The sequence below is a fragment of the Cucurbita moschata genome, unplaced genomic scaffold (assembly GCF_002738365.1).
Source record: "Cucurbita moschata cultivar Rifu unplaced genomic scaffold, Cmos_1.0 Cmo_Scf00027, whole genome shotgun sequence".
Classification (NCBI taxonomy): Eukaryota; Viridiplantae; Streptophyta; class Magnoliopsida; order Cucurbitales; family Cucurbitaceae; genus Cucurbita; species Cucurbita moschata.
In genome coordinates, this window is record NW_019268543.1 from 530,561 (window position 1) to 550,194 (window position 19,634).

General features: G+C 36.8%; 2 protein-coding genes across 4 annotated transcripts; both read right to left on the reverse strand.

Moving 5' to 3' along the window:
* Nucleotides 1-974: 974 nt before the first annotated feature.
* LOC111462746 (squalene monooxygenase-like) lies at nucleotides 975-5,058 on the reverse strand. Of its 2 annotated transcripts, none has more exons than XM_023106467.1 (8): nucleotides 4,632-5,056; nucleotides 3,844-3,955; nucleotides 3,571-3,745; nucleotides 2,607-2,775; nucleotides 2,250-2,468; nucleotides 1,874-2,149; nucleotides 1,507-1,785; nucleotides 975-1,388 (listed from the first exon to the last, which is right to left on the reverse strand). In XM_023106467.1, the coding sequence occupies exons 1-8, from the start codon at nucleotides 4,872-4,874 to the stop codon at nucleotides 1,272-1,274; spliced, it is 1,590 nt and encodes a 529-aa protein (XP_022962235.1). In that variant the 5' UTR covers nucleotides 4,875-5,056; the 3' UTR covers nucleotides 975-1,271. The 2 variants fall into 2 exon arrangements, with proteins under 2 accessions (XP_022962235.1, XP_022962236.1); XM_023106468.1 differs by having other exon boundaries at nucleotides 1,256-1,496; nucleotides 1,542-1,785; nucleotides 4,632-5,058.
* Nucleotides 5,059-12,007: 6,949 nt separating this feature from the next.
* On the reverse strand, nucleotides 12,008-15,809 carry LOC111462882 (AP2-like ethylene-responsive transcription factor ANT). 2 transcript variants are annotated; one of them, XM_023106682.1, is made up of 10 exons: nucleotides 15,598-15,809; nucleotides 15,001-15,359; nucleotides 14,291-14,912; nucleotides 14,115-14,197; nucleotides 13,950-13,958; nucleotides 13,751-13,839; nucleotides 13,567-13,640; nucleotides 13,360-13,410; nucleotides 13,205-13,281; nucleotides 12,008-13,054 (listed from the first exon to the last, which is right to left on the reverse strand). In XM_023106682.1, the coding sequence occupies exons 2-10, from the start codon at nucleotides 15,323-15,325 to the stop codon at nucleotides 12,354-12,356; spliced, it is 2,031 nt and encodes a 676-aa protein (XP_022962450.1). In that variant the 5' UTR covers nucleotides 15,326-15,359; nucleotides 15,598-15,809; the 3' UTR covers nucleotides 12,008-12,353. The 2 variants fall into 2 exon arrangements, with proteins under 2 accessions (XP_022962450.1, XP_022962449.1); XM_023106681.1 differs by having other exon boundaries at nucleotides 15,465-15,809.
* Between the last annotated feature and the right edge of the window lie 3,825 nt (nucleotides 15,810-19,634).

Here is a 19,634-nt window from a genome sequence, read left to right on the forward strand (position 1 = left end):
CTATGCTTCTCTTAATGGGCTTCTTATTCGGAGTACGAAACCAATTGGCCCAATTCTTTAATGGGCTTTATTTGACCCACTTCTCCCCTTAATGGGCTGCTGATGTAATTGGCCCATTTAAAAAATGGGCTATAGTTAACCCACTACTCCCTTTAATAGGCTTCTTATGTTGGATGACGAAACCATTTGGGCCCGTTTTAATGGGCTTTATTTGAGCTTCTATTCCCCTTAATGGGCTGCTCATGTTGGACTACGAAACCGTTTGGCCCATTTTTAATGGGCTTTTTATGTTGGACTGTGAAATTTTTGGCCCATTTTTAATGGGCTTTTTATGTTGGACTAGGAAACCGTTTGGCCCATTTTTAATGGGCTGATTATGTTGGACTAGGAAACCGTTCGGCCCATTTTTAATGGGCTGCTTATGTTGGACTAGGAAACCGTTTGGCCCATTTTTAATGGGCTGCTTATGTTGGACTACGAAACCGTTTGGCCCATTTTTAATGGCCTTTATTTGAGCCTATGCTCCTCTTAATGGGCTTTTTATTCTGACTACGAAACCAATTGGCCCAATTCTTTAATGGGCTTTATTTGACCCACTACTCCCCTTAATGGGCTGCCTATGTAATTGGCCCATTTTAAAAACGGGCTATAGTTAACCCACTACTCCCTTTAATGGGTTTCTTATGTTGGATAACGAAACCATTTGGGCCATTTTTAATGGGCTTTATTTGGGCCTCGACTCCCCTTAATGGGCTGCGTATGTTGGACTATGAAACCAGTTGGGCCCCTTTGTAATGGGCTTTATTTGTGCCTCTGCTCCTCTGAATGGGCTGCTTTTTTTTATTAGGAAACCAATTGGCCCAATTTTTTAATGGGCTTTATTTGATCCACTACTCCCCTTAATGGGCTGCTTATGTTGGACTACTAAACCTTTGGCCCATTTGTTTAGGATAATATAAATGACAAGGTAATGGTGAGTACTAAATTGATTTTTTTTTAGGGATTACTCTGTTGAAAGTTCCCAAGCTGTTTGAAAATACATTAATGTTGGGGTTTCTAGAAGGAATTAAGAACACATTTACATATTCCTGGCTCCTGTTCAAAAGTAGACAGGTTTATTAATCCACAATTAAAATGAAAATCTAACAAACAAAAAAGTGATTTGTCTTCCCTGCAATGCCCGACACGGCCTGAGGATCCCTCTTCTTCCTCCTTAGGTATGATACAAACAAATGCCCAGCTCGATCCTTCCTTTGTGTATCATCATCACTTCATGCTATGGTTTTAAGAACTGGTGGGCTTCTGTAATAAGCAGGAACAGTAGCAGGGAAGAACATCTGTCTAACTCCTTCCGCCTTGATAATCGGAAATATGATTCCTGATGCGCTCTGCAACAAATCAATTCATTTCTCATTACAACAACTTTCCTCTACGAAGTTCTTAAAGTTTTCAAAGGAAAATATGAATGGAAGGTGTTTTGTTCTGTTTTGTCTGTTCATAACTCACATAGACCAATCTTGCTCCAATCCAGATGCCTTTCGGAGAAGGAAATGGAAGCAGTAAGCGACCAACTCCGTATATTGCCACTGCAAAGAAATGCAGAACCAGACTTAATGGGCGAGGATTCAATCCCGAGAGCAAGGACACGGGTCCATTTGAGAATATTCCTCCAAGGCTCAAATAATCAAAGCAAGCTTGTCTCATTTCCTTCCTGGCTTGATCAGGCGATGCACAGAAGACCTTGTATAATGCCCCTGCCAATGTGTTGATTGTAGAAGCCACTGGCTGCAGTTTGAGACGAATAAATTAGTTTTACTAATGGCCTTCTGTGAAATTGCTTTTAGGAAAAAGCAAACATAAACTAAAATTATACCTTTCGCAGAGTGTAAAAGGATTCTAGATACTTGCAGAGAGTTGGTGCATCATTCAAGTCCTTCAGTGGCTTGAGAAGGTTCCTGAGCACAACAATATCAGACAAAGCAACTGTCATTCCTCCACCCGTGAGGGGGTGGCGCATGTTGAATGCATCACCCATTAGTAAGGCACCGGGCGTCGGTTGGGGAGCAGCAGGCATGCTTCTATTTGGCATTGTCCTTATATTACCCTTGTCAATAGCAGCTATAAAGGCATCATGGATTTGCGGAGGAACCTGTACGAGCAATGATAATTCATTAGTTCGAAGCACTAAATTTAACACATAAATGTTAAGATGAAAGTTGGCATGAATGGGACTGTTGAAAAAATTGTACCTGAGGAGCTACTATGGTCTTCAAATACTTTTCCATTTCACCATTTGATATAGAAGGAACCTTCTGACCAGGAACATCAACCAGACAACGGATCTCGGTGCTACTGATGGGATAGAACAAAATAGGAGAAGGATCTCCGAGAACAACATGTCCATGATTTGCAAAAGGAAGTTGGCAATTCTCCAGAACCAATCCCACAAAACAAGATGGAACATCAACCTGCAAAAGATAGAGATGATAAAGGGCTCGGAATTTGAAGAACGTATTCGATAATTTCATGCAGTTAGCAAAATGAAATCGTAAAGAGAAAATCATCGTCTATTTTGAGGTACCACTGAATAATTGAAGCCTCCTTACCATAGGCTTGCAAAGAGAGCGGCGCAAATTTGAGAAGCACCCATCACAAACAATGGTCAGAGGTGCATGCGCTGTTTTTTCTTCACCATTTTTAGACTTATACTGCACACCTTTGATCGTTCCCTTTTCTTCAAGCAACGAAGTAACTGTTCCTTGCTCCAATCTTACACTACAAAAAATGGAAACAGAGCAAATAAAAAGTCACATTGACGAGTCAAATCCAAGTAGTTATTCATTATCCAATCACAAGAAACACAGACTTGAATGGTGAATGAATGGCAATTGTTGAACTCTCTGTAACCAGATTCATACAAAGCATTCCTTACAATAGTGTGGAAACTTCTCCTTAGCAGATGCGTTTTAAAAATCTTGAAGGGAAACTAGGAAAGTCAAAAGAACAATGTCCGTTAGCGGGGCATGGGCTGTTACAAATGGTATCAGAACTAGACCGGGGCAGTGTGCCAGTGAGGACGCTAGGCTCCCAACAGCTCGACCGGAGAGGAGCGAAGGCTGGCCTTGTTCACTCTTCGTTCAGTAGTTCCGTCTCATACTAGTTGGAGGAGATCTCTCGAAAAGTCAGTAGTGCCCATTTAGAAGAGTAGATTGTAAGATTCTACATCGGTTGGAAAGAGGAACGAAGCATTCCTTCCAAGGGCGTGGAAACCTCTCCTTCGCAACTGCTTCTAAAAACTTTGAGAAAAAAGTCGAAAAAGAAAGTGCAAAGAGGATAATACTGCTAACGGTGGATTTAGGCAGGGCAGCTATAAACCAAACTTAAAAGAAATTTGTCTTAAATCCATTTACTTATGTAGTAAGGAAATATAAAATATGGCTTGAATCATTACTTTAAAAGATCGGGCCATGGGACATTCGTAACATCTTCAACAGTCAGCACTATAGGGGGTTATTTAACTCATACTCTTAAAAATTCAAGGTGCGGAAAACAAAGACGAAATGAACATACTTGGGAAGGGAAGCAGCCTTCTCCCTCATTCTCTGTATGAAGCGTCCATTGTGGAAGCTTCTTCCAGATACATCAGACTGAAATTTTTCCAATGGGTAAGAAAGTTGAGTGTTCTTTCCATCCTTGAAAAGGGCATAGCCATACACCTTCTGTGCATCAATTTCCTCAACACAATCTGCAATACAAACATGTATTTTCCTTAATTACTGATGAATATTGTACTTCGAAAGAAAATAGAGTTGTAAAAGAAATTTCCCCAGGCCAATTACAAACCTTGCAGTCCTAACTCAATCAATTTGAGGTAGCCCCCAGGCTGCAATAATTCACCGACGATTCTATCAGGCTCTGTCAAGTCTCTTTCAATCACGTGAACTAGACGACCATCCTATCAAATTCGATATGATCAGCTTGGTTCCAAAGTGAAATATGAGGAACAACAAAAATGGAAAAATAAATAAATAAATAAAACCAATAAGAAGAGGGATGTGGATATAAACAATCCAACCCCAATAATTAACTTCTTTACCAAAAGGAAATTCATATAGTTATTCACCGAAGATCGAACAACAATTACATAGATGGGTTAAAATTTAAAATATACATTCGAACCTTCTACTTAAGTCAGCAATAATCAAAACCATTTTACAACGAAATTGAAGCACTCCATTTATCCATATAAAAATCATCTGGTGGCGACATAAAACTTTCATCCAATAACAAATTAGAAGGGGGAAAACGACAGAAAAACGATCATCCAGTCATTTGATTGGTTACATGGACAAGCAATTGACATCCCGAAGTAATATCTTTCTTCTTTCCATTTTTCTTCCTCTCATCCATAATCCATAACTCTGCGATGGATTCTTTCATTCTGAGGGTTTCTATGCATCAAATATAAACAGCACGCAAATACCCCAAGTTTTCATTAATAATAAGAGCCAGAAGGAGTAATTAGATGCGTGCTGGCGCGAACAGGACGGAGAAAAATGCAGAGAGAGAGAGAGCGAACAGAAGTACAGAACAGATTCAAAATTCCAAAGAAAGCAATAAAACCGATGTACCTTGCCGAGAGTGTGAGCAAGAGCGGAACCGGCAACACCTGCTCCGACGATGATAACGTCGGCGTCGCAGTCGACGGATCTGCATTCTCCGTTGGTGGTTGAAGAGCTTCTGACACCCTCGCTCCTCGGCGTGGAATCGGCTCCTCCTCGACGATTCCTCCTAGGAGAGACGAAGAAAGAGAGTGCAATGGCAAGGCCGAGGACGGCGGCCAAGATCCAGCCAAAGGCGCAGTAATCAACCATTGTTTCCTCGTTCCAGAGAATGCAAAACCCCAGCAACCACACGGAGATCACCGCAGCGGCGACGACGACGACGAAAGATTATTGGTCAGTCTAGAAGATTCGGTTAAGGGGAGTGAAAATTGAGGAAGAGGGGATGATTTTATAGAATGTGTGTGGTGAAAAGGAAGCCACATTATACATTGGTGCCGTCCCGTCTCCTTGAATGAACAGTCGCATGGGATATAATTAGTTACAGCTCAAATGTGGCGCCTAATACTAACTTGCGCCGCTTAACATCCGCATCTCTCCTAAATTACTCTCAATTATCTCCCAACTCCCAACTAATTTACATTCTATGCTAATGCATTTCTAACTTCTTAATTCTTTTAAAAATTTATAAAAAAAATCACAATGTTATTTCTTTCATTTCATAAATATTTTAAAGCAAATTATTTGGATTATACTTCAAATAATAATTTTTACATTTTCCTAATCATTCTTTTTACGTGTACTTTGTAAGGGGATAATAAGAAGATTTCACAAAATTAATGTAACATAATTGGTGGTCCTCAGCCCTTGGATTTCATAAGAAAATAATATAATATTACGCCAAAAGATGGGGGACCGTGATCACCCACCAATGCCATAACTTTCATTTTGGAACAATATTATAATGTTGTGCCATACGTATGTTACAAAATTTTGTTCTTCACAAGATGATAATAATTATCTGAATTTGTAATGAAATTATATGAAATGTCTAATAATATTCCACCGTTTGTATACTTCTAAGTGTATTTAAATTACTACGCATCGCAATACATACAAATAATTTATTTGATGATATATTTAAATAATAATGTAATTTTTCGATGTACTCAAAGTTGAATATGCACTCTTATTAAAATCAGATTTGAAGTCAAATAATGTTTGATGTGATGTAATAAATATATAATAGTTTTTTAAAAATAATTGGAAGATCAACCTCTTTTCCAATCCAAGAAAGAAAGGAAAAAAAACGTGAATCATAAGTTTATTTTATAATATTCTAATATTCATTTTCAATTTTTATAAAAATAATGTATGTATTTAATCAATATTATCTCGAGAAATTAATATAATCATTTTATGCGTATGCACAACTTTTATGTCGAGCTATATGAACATACCTAAATATTGATGTTTAATTTACATATTTTGATATTAAAACACCGAAATTTTAAAGACTTGAAGTTGATGTTTGGAAGTGGGCACGGGCTTTATGATACTGGCTTGTAAGTCTATTGAAATTTGTTTGAGTTCCACATTGGCTAATTAAAACGAAGATTATTGATATATAAGTGAAAAATAATATATTCATTGGTATGGGATATTTTGGATAAATCAAAAGTAAATCAACGAGGACTTATGCTCAAAGTAGACAATCATATTAATGTAGAGGTTCGATGTTTCTAACATAATATTATAATTATGTCTTTATTTTTGTAAGTCTCAAAAGTATAGTCACAACGACCCGTGCTGAAAAAATATATATTTTTTTGTTGCCGGGTTGAAAGATTAGTTATAATTACAAAATTTTAATTAAAAAAGAGTTTTAGTTGATGTACTTTAGCTTAATGCACTGACAAATGCACGAGCTTCACTAACCAATGGTTTATTAAATGTAATAACATATACTAATTCTTAAAAATGAACAAACAAGCGAGCATGGAATCCTTTTTATTACTATTATTATTATTATTATTTTAATTCTCATCACATAAGTGGAACGCAAATTCCATTCCCTCGTGCATCACGTGCGTTGAGATCCATTCCACGTGAAAAATGTTGAACGAGTTCCCATCGCAAGAGCTTCTCTCTGTTTCATACTTTCTTCACGACCCAATTTCCCATTCATATTTCGATAATCATTTTGTAATACAAGCTTGAATATGTAACATTTGACTGATAATATATTGCTTTAATTATTTCATTTTGTTTTTAAAACAACTATACTAACATGAAATTATTATTTTATTAAAATATTTAGGCACACATTTTTGTGTTATTCGAATAATATTTTTTGGCACGTAGAATTTCACGTACATATTAACAATATTCAATCTGTCCATCAAAAAAATATTGTTTTTTTTTTACCGTGAAAGAGCTATGTGGCATGCTCTTAGTGTTGAAATATGTTAATAAACTAATAATTTGAGGATATGTTGACTTTTTTTTTTTTTTTGTTAATAAACTTCGATCGTTTTAAAATAATATAATTACAAATTTTTAATATATTAAAATTAAATCTTCGAAATCTAAAAACTCTTTAAATTACAAATTTTCAATTTTGTATTTCGCTAGAGATATCTTATAATCAAATATATATTCGAGAGATAAAAAAGATTTAAAAAAAAAAAAAAAAACTATGGGAGAGTAACATATAAATTAATGCCGATATATATATTGTTTTCTTCTTTCAAAAGGGAATTTGACTTGTCTACTGTCTATAGGACCCCATAGCAGAGCGATGGGCTGATTGGTGGGATTTTATTAATTTATTGTGTGGTCGAAAAATAATTTGAAATTATATTAGCTGTCATTAAAAAAAAAAGAAAAAGAAGTATGCATAGGTTTTGGTCAGAATCGAAACTCGTCCATTGCGTGAAGGGAGGGAATTTTGAATCTTCCCCTCATTTTGGGCCATCAAAGTTAAAATGATGACAACAACATCAAAAGAAAAACTATGATGTAGGACGAGTCTCTTTGTTAATATAAAAAATATCATCGATTCATAAATAAATAATATTATTTCTATTGATATAAGACAATAAAATAAAATAAAGTCACTAGACGAGAATGGATATTTTGTGCGGAGAAATATGCACCACGTCGTAGCTAACTACTATGGTGTGGAGAAATTATTTATATTAATACTATATATTTATATATATTGCATATTATTAAAAATTTGTTCATTTTCAATTAATGTACATTTGTCTTTGTCTGGGATCCTCCATGACTGAAATAAATGGACGTATATTAGAGAGACGATACAAAATCTACCACCACTAAAAATCTTATCTCTATTTTCTATAATTTAAAAAATGCAAAAATCTTTCCTTTATTATATACATGGAGATTTCCTTAATCACATCTAACACTTATTAAGAGTTAATTTGATTGAATAATTGAAGGAGGTGAAGGCCATCAAATATAGACTTTGGATGGTAGTAGGAATTTAATAGGCTTTATTGAAATTTAAGAAGCTAACTTGTGATGACTAAAGCCTAGTAGTGTCGGCCCAGCAAACTAACAAACGACAGATGGACAATCTATATGTGAGTGATTAAGCCCAAATAGAACAGCTACTCGGGCTCATGAATTGCCCAAGTTGGCACATGGGCCGAAGTGGTGTACCAAGATGAGATGTGGGAGTGATTGAGAGTGGGAAAGAAGGTGCAGCAGATAGGAGGAGGAGGGGCGATGGAGTAATGGGGAGGGCAGAGCAGGGGAGCGCAGGAGAGGGGCAGGCATGTGGACATATTTGAGTTGACAGATAATAAAATAAGAGCGGCGAGGGGGAAGAAGAGGAGTGGGCCAAGTAACAGCTGGAGGGATCACGAGGCGCCGTAGCCTGTGTAGGATTTAGGCAAAAGAAGGCGCAAAGATTCTACCTTGGATACGCGATGTAGACATTTCCCTCTACTCTCTACTCCTCTCTACTCTACACCCTTTGTCTTGTCACCTTCTCCCACCACTTTTTTCTTTTCCTTTTTTTTTTTTTTTACTTACATTCTGCCTCTATTTTCATTTGAACTGTCCCCTAAATTGTTTTTCTATCCCAAGTTATAAACAATAATGATAATAAATAGGGAACATTAATTACAATCTGAATGAGACAAAGAGACAGACAAATGTAATGCATGGATCAAGCATGAATGAGTATATAGAAACCAAAACACAATCACCTACTCACTCTGTTCAATTCATTTCACTCCTTTTTGGACCCCCACAGACAGAGACAGAGACAGAGACAGCCATTCTGCAAAATAATGTGTGTATATATATATATAGTACGAACTATAATTACAATTAACGTAAGTAACTAAATTGATTAAAACATTATACACTAAATAATTGAAGAGTTTGAATCTCCATTCAAATACGCGTGCTTTTGACGTAAAGAGAAAAAGAAAACAATCCCATGAAGGTTAGCACCAAAAGACAAAGGGTTGTTGTACAGTGTTGGTATTGGTCCAATTTACTAAAAATAATGAGACAGGAATGAGTCCTTTAAATTGGAAACATAGTGAGTGTGTTAGGACAAACCCATGTCTCGTCCCCTGGGAAGAAACAAGAAATCCCAATGGAAACATACCACATGATTTATTGATTAGATATTAAAAATAATAGAGGTGTATGAATGAGCACAAAAGTAGAGAGAAAAACGATGCATTTTTCCAGATGTCCTTGGCGTTGCAGTTTTGTATTTGGACAGCTGCTGGAGCTGGGTGGGTGCTGCCTCTGAATCAATAAATGTCGTACACCAACACTAAACTTTGTATCTCCCCTCGTCTTTCTTCTCAACTTCACCTCCCATGTCACGACATTTTTCATTAATGCCTTCTTTCCCTTCCCTCTACATAAAATATAAATTCTTGTAACTTTCTTTTTACCATTTTATTCAACCAATTTCACATCCATAAACCTGTTATCTTTCAATTGTATGGGGGTTGAGAATTGTCATGAATATTTTATTTATAAATATTACTCGTACATTCTCCATTTTGATTCGTGAATTTATTAGATTCATATCTTGTAATGATACATGAATCATTTTTATTTATTTATGTATGAGCATTCGTGTTGCTTTTATTCTAGAATGAAAATTAATATTATTATACCGTCTAACAATTTGTCTAACATGAAGTCATTGTCATTATGTATTTGATTACAGTTAATTGAAAGAAACTTTGTAAGTGAGTTTGTAGCGTGAGAGTGTGAGAGATATACTTTTGACTTCCACCCGTATATGTAGAATAATTTCTTGCTTCCAAACCATGTGTCTCATTGTTTAATCTCTGTTTTACTTCTGCTTTCACTACAAGAATTGGTGTAAGTGCATTTTAGTTGTAACATTAATGTACAACAATATGTTCGTGATTGTTTTCTTATCTAAACAATGTAAGACTCGGATCAAACTGGAACTGATGTATATATATAGGTTTTCTATTTGATTTAGGAAAAATAAAAATAAAATTCCCTAGCTACCCAGTTGATTTTGACGTCTCATATTGATCAACTTTCAAGAAAATTCCTCTCATCCATCCATCTCTATATCACTCCGTACCTAAAATGCTGTCGATTTATCTTCATTGTTCATAGTCTCCATGCTTCATCAACCAAATTTCATAAAATAATAATTTAAAACGAGGAATGAATTCCTATGAATAATGAGTGGGAAATTAGAGCAATCCAGGTCGTGCGCAACCAAGCCCAATCAATCAGGTATTTTAGAGTTTTGTTAAGAGTGTTAATAATGATATGATTATGATCTTTTTGGGTTATGAATAACAATCGGAAGCAGCTGTCAACAACATCATCGTGGGTTTGTGCTAATTAAGTATGCATGTCGTGTTTGACTAATTAAGTGTTTTAAAAAAAATTAAGATAATGAGGTTCCACTATTTGCTAATCTTTTTGACTAATCGAACTCATTTCCACCCCAACTTTCTTTTTTTTTTTTTTTTTTTTGTTCCTTTAATTTATATTTTCTGTAGAGATCAAATCCATGCCTTCCTTTTCCTTTTCCTTTTCCTTTTTCTTTTTCTTTTTTTGGCGGATGAAAATTGTAGAACTCCTTTTTGTATTTGGAGTTTTTTTGAATTTGGCAAAGCATGTCAACAAAGTGAATCTTGACATAAAATCCAAACAAACAAAAGAAGAGAAAGAAATTAGGAAAGTCTCAAGCCCTCTCTTTCATCAATATTTATTTTTTGTTTTCTGTTCTAAGGGTTCATTGAAAAGACATTCAAAATTATATATAAGTTAACTTAAGGTAAACAAATAATAGCCAAATAATTTAGAATATATTATTTACAAATTTAATATTAAGGTAAGAATAATTTGAAGATGTCCCAAAAATGAGCAAGATAGTTTGTTGGTTTAGCAGCTAAAATATAAGAAGGCTATGTCAGTGTTAACGTAGGGGTTGAATTTTGGGTACCATCGTCTCCTTTATTTGTATTAGACCAAAGCCACCAAAAATTTTGTTTCAACTTGCCAATTTTCCTGGATTTGCGCCAACATTTTGTTGCCCACCAATCATTTTTTACCAATAATTTCAACTCCATCTTACACGTGTATACATTGCATTTTAATAATTATGATAGCAATAATTTCAATTCCTTCCTCTATTTCTATTATTATCTCAATTTTGATATTAAAAAAAAAAATCATTTCATCGAAGAAACAAATAATAATAATTATAAAAGAAGCTCGTTCACACCTGAACATGGAATAACTTTTACCGAAAGGGATATGCGAGTATGATACTCGAGTAAAAGAGATTTGCACCTTTCTTTTTTGTATATCTATTATAAGAACTTTGAGGTTGAGCATGTTTTTCCTTAAGCAATTCTAGGTCGAAGACTTCTTGAAAGTTTTTTTTAGGATTCATTTGAGTGAAGACAAAATATTTTGAAATGACCCGTGTTGATTTGTAGCAATATTATTCACCGTTAGAAGCGAAGAGTCACTGTCATCAGGAATGCAGGGGATTGTTGGGGTCATTAGAAGTCGGAGTCGTAAGAGATGAATGAATCGCAGACTGGGAATGGTAGAGATGAGGGGGTTACATGGGATTGGGGCCAAAACAACGAAGAAGAAGTGGGAGAGATGAGAGTGGGTAGCAACCTCTGTTGCCTTTCGGGAAAGCGAATTGTAATAAAGGAGAGGATAGCAATTATGAGGAAGTGCAAGATTGAGGTGCACATTGGGGTCAAAGGCAAAGGCAAAGTATTTTAATCATCCACTTTAAATTTCACTAACATCAAATCATTGAGAATTTAATCATTACTTCTCCCCCATCTTTTGCATTTGAAATGCCAATAAGAGGAGAGCCCCAAAAGGGTTTAATTTGAAGACAGATGGATTACAGACGCACAAGTCGATTGAGAATTTAATCATTACTTCTCCCCCATCTTTTGCATTTGAAATGCCAATAAGAGGAGAGCCCCAAAAGGGTTTAATTTGAAGACAGATGGATTACAGACGCACAAGTCGGACCCCACGATGCTTCATTCTTTACTCCCACTCACTCACTCACTCACTCCTTGGAAATAAAGAAAAAGGGATTGTAATCAAAATTCTATCTTCTTTTTCCCTTGTCTCCCAGACATCATCATTTTTTTTTTCTTGCTTTCTTTCTTTTCATTCGCCTTCATGCAAACAAAAATTTTCAAAAACTAAATGCCCAAGTAATCAAGGAAAGACAACGGGTTGTGTTCTTTTTTTTAATCAAGTGTCATTCCAAGCTGCAAAAACAGGCAAATGTGCCATGGAAATGGCTGTTGGCCTCAGCTGCTGTGGGGTTGGGTACCAAGACCCCACCCCGCTTGTTGCACCAATTAGCTTCGACGCCATTGACGCATTCGCCTTGTCAGGGCTACCTTCTCTCGAGCTACTCAAACTCGTCACCAGCGACGACGAATTTGAAAAATGCGTTACTTGTTTGTTCAAATCATCTTCAATTCCATGACTGTTAGTAGTGTTCAACGCTTCGATACCGATCAAGTTCTGCAATGCCATCGAAAACGAAGCATTCGGATAGTCTCCCGACGAGGCCATCGACTTATTATGATGGTGATCTAGTGATTCAGCAACACAAGTAGCAGCTCCCTGTTGGTGTTGTTGATGAGAAGGATTCTGATACAATGCCATCTTCCAATCCGTACCATTTCCGTCTGGATTCATTTCAATCCCGCCATTATTGTTAGATGCAACAGAGGAATCGTAGGCAACGGCAGCAGCAGCAGCATCAGTCCTTGGGTCGACGACCACCTCCTTGTTCCTTCTGGCAAGCTCGCCAGCCAGTAGGGTATTGCTGGCCATGATTCTCTCGACGTCATATCTCGAAATGTCAAAGTTGGTGACAGCATTTACACCGCGGAATTTGATTGCTGCAATGTCGTAAGCCTCAGCCGCTTCCTCTTGCGTGCCTGACAATATTTCTCAATTAATGACACACACCACATTTTCAAACCAAATATTTTGGAATTTAGAGACCTTCTGTTCCGACACAACACATTAATTCTTATCCAAACATTTAATCACTCATAAAGTAATTCATAGCTAAAAAACAAACTCACTAAATGTCCCAAGGTAAAGATCTTTGTTTCCAGCAACTCTCCCAATCCTCGCCTGCCATCTTCCATGTTGGTGATGCCTGTTAAACAAATAATTAATTACACTTAGCAACAAATAATAAAGATTAGTGTAACCATTATGGACAGAATAAAAGAACCTTGTGACTCCACGGAAAACTGAAGCGCCCCTCGAAAAGCCACTGCTTTTCCTGCAAAAAAACAAAGAATACCAATGGAATATACGATTACGAACAAAATCTGAAACAGAGAGGAAATGAAAAGGTAAAAGGGATGATGAGCTGATGATGATGATGAAGGCAAATGGGAAATTTTTAATTAAAAACCAAACTTCAAATTTTTTTTACCTTCTCAAGTGGGCAACATATTCCTGGCGGCTCATATTCTTCATTTCTTCCAGTTCAGTCTGATAATTCTCCAACTGCCAAAAAAACATAATTAAATGTAATAAAGATTTAAGCTTTTGAATCGCTGAGATGAGAAATGATGAGGGTTCTTTTTTTTTTTTGCTTTTAGAGATTTGAAGCATACAGGAAAGTTAATATGCGTGGAGGGTCCCCAGTACTTGAGGGCAGCAAGATCGTAAGCTCTTGCAGCTTTTTCTTCCATATCATATCCCCCTTCAAATTTTGAGTAATAAACATAAAGTTTAGCTAATATTTCAAACAACACAACTGAAATGAAGCATTATATTTTGTTGGCCATAAGCTTGAAGGAAACCAAAACTTACCAAGATAAACTGTAATGGTGAAATGTGAAATGGCATTCCCGTCAAGAACAGACCACGACAAGAAAGAATGTAAAATGGTCAATCCAAAATGGAAGCTTATGAGAAAAGAACATGAAAACTTGAAATTAAAAAAATGGGGTTTTTTGTTTTTCTTGGTACAAACACCTTGTCTTCCTTTCCTTGTTTGCCCTTCTTTCTTGCAACTATTATCCCAGAGATGAGCTTCATATCTCCCAGTCCACCTGTGTCTGAGGTATTTCCAAACCAAAAGGAACAAAGCTTGAAAAAAGTTGTATTGTATTAGAATGGGATTTAAAAGATGAATAATGAGGTAATGGAACCTTGTGACGCCACGATATTGGGAGGTTCTTTGGCCAAAAGTATCGATGGACTTGCGGTGAACGGGCTGCTTCTGGCAGAGTTTTCCAGGGCCTCGTTTTTTAGTTTCTACGACGGCGCCGTCGCCTCCAGTAAGGGAGATCTGGCCAGAAGCCGTGAATGAGCTCGATTGAGAACCTGGGCTCATCGACAAGCTCAACGACTGCAATTCCCCACAGCTCATTCCACCAATGGAGACAGAGTTACCGCCACTGCCGCCGTCATGTACGAGAGCGCCTCCGCCGCCTCCAGTAATTTGTTGGTCCAGATTATTATGGGCGCCGGCATAGTGGGAACGAGAGACCCAGTTTCTAAGGCAAGGGATTTCGTCGTCGTCAGCGGGTAGAATTTGAGGATCGCAACCTCCAATTCCAATGGAAGACGGAACCAGCCCTGAGTAGTATTGATGGGTATTTTGCATCAAAATCTGCTGCTGTTGATTTTCTCTAATGGGTCTATGAAGAAGGTCCAACGAATGTTCCCTGTCGGGTTCGGATTCAGCATTTTGATTGAAATAACCTCGACCCCCCATTGTTGCACCGCCCAGAAAATCCTCTAGCTTCGGCGAAGAACTCGGAACCATCCCTTCCAAAACAAAACCCAACAAATTTCAGAACGCCCCCGGAACACTAAATAACAAAACAGAGGAAAGAACAAAAGAAAAGAAAAGAACCTTCGGTTTGTGATCTTGAAAGGGCTTCCATAATACAGAGTGAACCATCGGATTTGAGCGGCATTACAGAGAGGGAAGCAGCAGCAGAGTGATGAAGAGAAGCATTTTCAGCAATCCCATAAAAGATTTCAGTGTTATTGTTGTAATGAGGAGACAAGTAGAAGGCATTGGTAGCAGAGTGAGAATGGTGATGATTGTAGGGATGATCAGAGGCAGTAACCTCCATTTTCATGTGGGGAGAAAGAGAGAATCCCAACCAACTGCTGCTGTTGTTGTTATTATTATTATTATTATTATTATTCTCATTCTCGTTCATCGACTTCATCTTCTCTTCTGCTCTTCTTTCTTTCCTTCTCTAGCTGCAAGAACCGAAATCAATCATTGGGGACAAAGGGGGAGAATTGTTTTTAAAAAATTTATGGTTTACAAAATAACAAAAACACAGAACTAATGATGATACGAACTACTTTTAGTTCTCTCCTGGGGTTTTAAAAACTTTGCACCTCTTCCAATAAAAATGAGTAACTACGGTACGGGTAAGAGAGGAAAAGGAGAGTGAAGAAGAAGAAGAAGAAGAAGAAGGAAAAAAGGAATAACCCCAAGAATGGTTGGAAGGAAGAGTCCAGTTGGGCGAGCAATAGAGGAGAAGAGGGAACCCAGTTGGTCTCTTTAAACTCAACAAAGAGAAGAGGCAGATGAGCAATGTTGTTGGGTAGCATCCCTGCACTCCATAGGGATCTGTGTATCTTTTACTTTTCCTTTCAACCCCACCTCCCATTTTCCTTCTCTTTTAATCTCTCCTCCATTCTCAGTTTAGTTTCTTAATCATAGTGATTATGATTCTAATTAGGGTTTAAGAGAGAGTGGAAGAGTGACAGCAACAAAACACACAAACTCAGGGTACATTTTGGATAGATTTGAAGGGCAGGAGAAATCTGGGCACACCCCCATTGGGTCTCTTTGTATAGTACCACCCACTCCAACCTTATTTCTTGTTTTTTGCTTCAAATTTCAATTTAATTCAGAAATGCCAAAATGGTAAGCCCATTTTTCTTACTGCCTCCCTGTGGCTGTAAAGAGGGTCGCAGCCCCATCGACCATCGCCCATCACCCATCACCCATCACCCATCGTTGGTTGCTAAGATGGTGTCACCATCTAAATGGAAGCAAGCACCTGGAAACTGGATTATAATTGGTTTGTATTTGGAGGAAAACACATGGACTAAATAGTAGCCAACATGGACAAAGACGTAACCTTCTCGTCTATTGCCTTTTTGACAATTTCTTCAACTACTGCACCAACCATTTTCGTCCTACTTATTTAATCTGCATTTTTTTTTTTTGTATTATTTAATTCCACTTTCTTACTGCTGCTCCCCACACAATTATACAACTATGAGTCCAACTTTTTTAACAACGCCCAAATAGAATCAAAGAAAATAATTCAACCCAGTCCACTCCATCCATTTAATTAGTTTTGATTTAATTTGTCGGTTTCAATCACTTTCACGTGTCAGTATCTAGTGATTTGATTGGGTGTGGCATTGTGCCCCAACACTCTAATATATATATAGGTATTGGATAATGTAGAGCTCAAATGTGTTGTATCTAACTTGGCTGCTTATACACTTCATTTGTCCACCTCACGAGGTGTTAGATTGTATGCTTTGTCGACTAGAATCACAAAAAAGATGGTGTTGGGCCTTCGGTTGGTAGTTGTCGGGTAAACCAATGGTACATGAATGAACTAATACCTAACAAACACTTTCAAAAAGCCTATGAATACCCATTGTTGGTAGATTTTGTCCACTTTGGCTCGTTACGTATCATCGTAGGTGTCTTGCTCTAATATTACTTATAACAACCCAAGCCCACTGTTTAAGATATTGTCAGCTTTAATCATGCCACTTGTAACAACCCATGTCTACCGCTAATATAATATTGTCAGCTTTTCCCCGTTGCATATCGCCGTAGGCGGTGTCTTACTCTAATACCACTTGTAATAGCTTAAGCTCATTATTAGGTGACGTTATCAGCTTTGGCCCATTAAGTATCGTCGTAAGTGTCTGCCTCTAATAGCACTTATAACACCCAAGTCCGTCCATTTTAGCTTGTTATGCATCGTTGTCAATCTCACGATTTTAAATCTCACACGAAAGTGACGAGGCATTGGTGAAATAATATAATTGTATAAAAAGTTAAATAATTGTCTTACTTTCTCCCTCACATTTCATTGTCCCGTACAATTATTCTGTTTTCAATTCCAGGAAAGAACAGAGTGATTGTGGAGAGAAAGAAGACGTCATTTTCCGACATGGCAGCATCTCAAATTTGTAATAACAATAAAGGCATTGATATGTAGAGGTTTAATTTGTAAAGAAGTAGAAATAAGATGATACCCAAAAGCAAGCAAGAAGGAAGAAGGGGAAGTGGATACTGAAAAGCGCACACCACTTGCTTCGAAATACAACCCCAATAATTGATTCCTGTATATACCACCACTTTTCACTCTTTTTCTTCTTCTTTTTTTTTTTCTTCACAAAAGCCTATGAATTTAGTTTGAATGGAATATTCAGAAATCAAATGGGAATTCCAAAAGCTGTTGTTCCAGGTTCTAAGTTGGATAAACAAATTTCTTACTAATAGTATTCGTATTTGTATGATTCATGGGGGTAAAAAAATATGGGATCATTAAGCTTAGGATTTCCCTAGTCTTTCACTCAAATTCTCTTTTACTTTGCTGTCTGCTTTATTGCTCCCAATGATAAGGACAAGGTAATAAATTTTTTTACTCATTTTTTTCTTCACCTTTTCTTTCTTTCTTTCTTTCTCTGATTCCTTTATTTCTTTTGTTCATTGTGTTTCTCTGGTGTCCACCAACCATCTTTAAGGTTGTTTGTGAGTGGGAATGTTTTATTGCATGCAAATAAGATATGCATGGACATGATTTGGGGCAATTGTGTAAAGTAAGATATCATGAGTTGCGAGTCTAAAACGAATGGGTAATGTAACGGTGTTTGGGCAAAGGGTTTTGACCAATGCCATTTCTCTCTCGCTTTCTCGCCATTCCCTTTCATTTTCATTAACCTTTTGAGGGAGAAACAAATGTGACAATAGTTGGTGGGTGCTCCCTCTTCTTTGCTTCCTTTTTCTTTTGCTTCTTTGTCTGCTTTTGATGATTTTTCAAACTTCACACTCAATTTCTTGGCCCATTTTAAAAAAAAAAATATATTTCAGCTTAGACTAGATGAATGGATTGAGTATAATTCTTATCAAATATTTGTATATAATATAGATTCCCACTTCAAGGAACATGCTCTTGTTTTAAAACTTTCTCTATTCACTGCCCTTTCTCTGAATATCCATACAAAAACAAGACTGTTTTTGTTGGGCCCAGAAATCAGAACACAATTTCCATGCATATTCCAAAGCATTTGACATAACTCCAAATGCAAAAGAGCTGCCCATTCAAGAATTCAGAACAATCCTTGTCCCCTTCTCTTTCAACAACTAAACAACCATTTTAATGGTTTTGGAACACAGGTTATTTACACGTCAATGATCGTTAAACAACGTTCGTTCTAATTATCGTTTTAACAACTAAACAATGTTCGTTTCATCGCGCGTAGAAATGAAGGACACTGGGTGTTGTAGGGTCGTGAGCAGTTGATGATATGAATAGTTATACTGAAACCAAGGAGTGGGTCCTGCCAAATAGCCAACCAAGTCACAAAATAGTGTATTCATGAACTATGGTATAGTTTTATTTTATGTTTTCAGATTCACAGTATCAAATGAAAAAAAAAAATTAAAACTTTTCATGTAATATTATAAGAAAAAGAAGGAGGAGTGCGGTGGATTGTCAGTGTGACCACAGCGATGTGATGTTCAATTTGTAAGTCACAAAAAGACACAATTCCAAGCTCGCTCATTCCCTGTTTTAATCTTATTGTCATTCTTTACGTCTAACAATTTGACTCAATTTATAATATAGAAAAACCTTTTCAGTGTCGCAAACTTTGTACTAATCTCTAATTCAAGCTAATGTGCAACTAAAATGTTAGTAAAGTTACGAAACATATAAATACAAGCTGCTCGTAGAAATAAACGAAATATTTCATATGAAAGCCCTTAAATGTAAAGTCCAAAAATGATAATATAAGCTAAGAAACAAATAAAGATAGGAGACTTATACTTGGAAACGGATATGGTAACAATATTTAATTGGGGTCACGTGGAGAAGAGATTATAGAGGAAGAAAATTCCAAAAGGGAGAAGAGAAGTTAATATATAAAAAAAGGGGGAGGAACAAAAAAGAGAAAGGGTGTGGTGAAGAAAATCACCGGATGATGGGTACTGAACAGAGAAGGACATCTAGCTGTGACCCTCTGCAACTCTCTTTCTCTCTCTAAGATGAATAAATTTTTGAAGATCTTTCATATTTAACATCTGTCCTACTCTCTCTCTCTCTACCTAAATATGTATAGCTATAGCATCCCTCTGAAACCCTAAGCCCCCTTCCCACCCTCCAATGACATGTCACATTACAACCCCAAATCTGTCATATTTATCTCTTCAAATCCATCTCTCTTCCCTTTTCTTCAAGTTTTTTTTTTTTTTTTTTTTTTACTGTC

Coding starts and splice junctions, on each gene's coding strand:
- LOC111462746 (XM_023106467.1), bottom strand. CDS start 4,874: ATGGTTGATTACTGCGCCTTTGGCTGGATCTTGGCCGCCGTCCTCGGC. Junction 2,150..2,249: donor AGACCATAGTAGCTCCTCAG/GTACAATTTTTT, acceptor TTGCTCGTACAG/GTTCCTCCGCAAATCCATGA. Junction 1,786..1,873: donor CCTTTTACACTCTGCGAAAG/GTATAATTTTAG, acceptor CTCAAACTGCAG/CCAGTGGCTTCTACAATCAA.
- LOC111462882 (XM_023106682.1), bottom strand. CDS start 15,325: ATGAAGTCGATGAACGAGAATGAGAATAATAATAATAATAATAATAAT. Junction 14,198..14,290: donor CAATATCGTGGCGTCACAAG/GTTCCATTACCT, acceptor GAAATACCTCAG/ACACAGGTGGACTGGGAGAT. Junction 13,411..13,566: donor TATGTTGCCCACTTGAGAAG/GTAAAAAAAATT, acceptor GTTTTTTTGCAG/GAAAAGCAGTGGCTTTTCGA.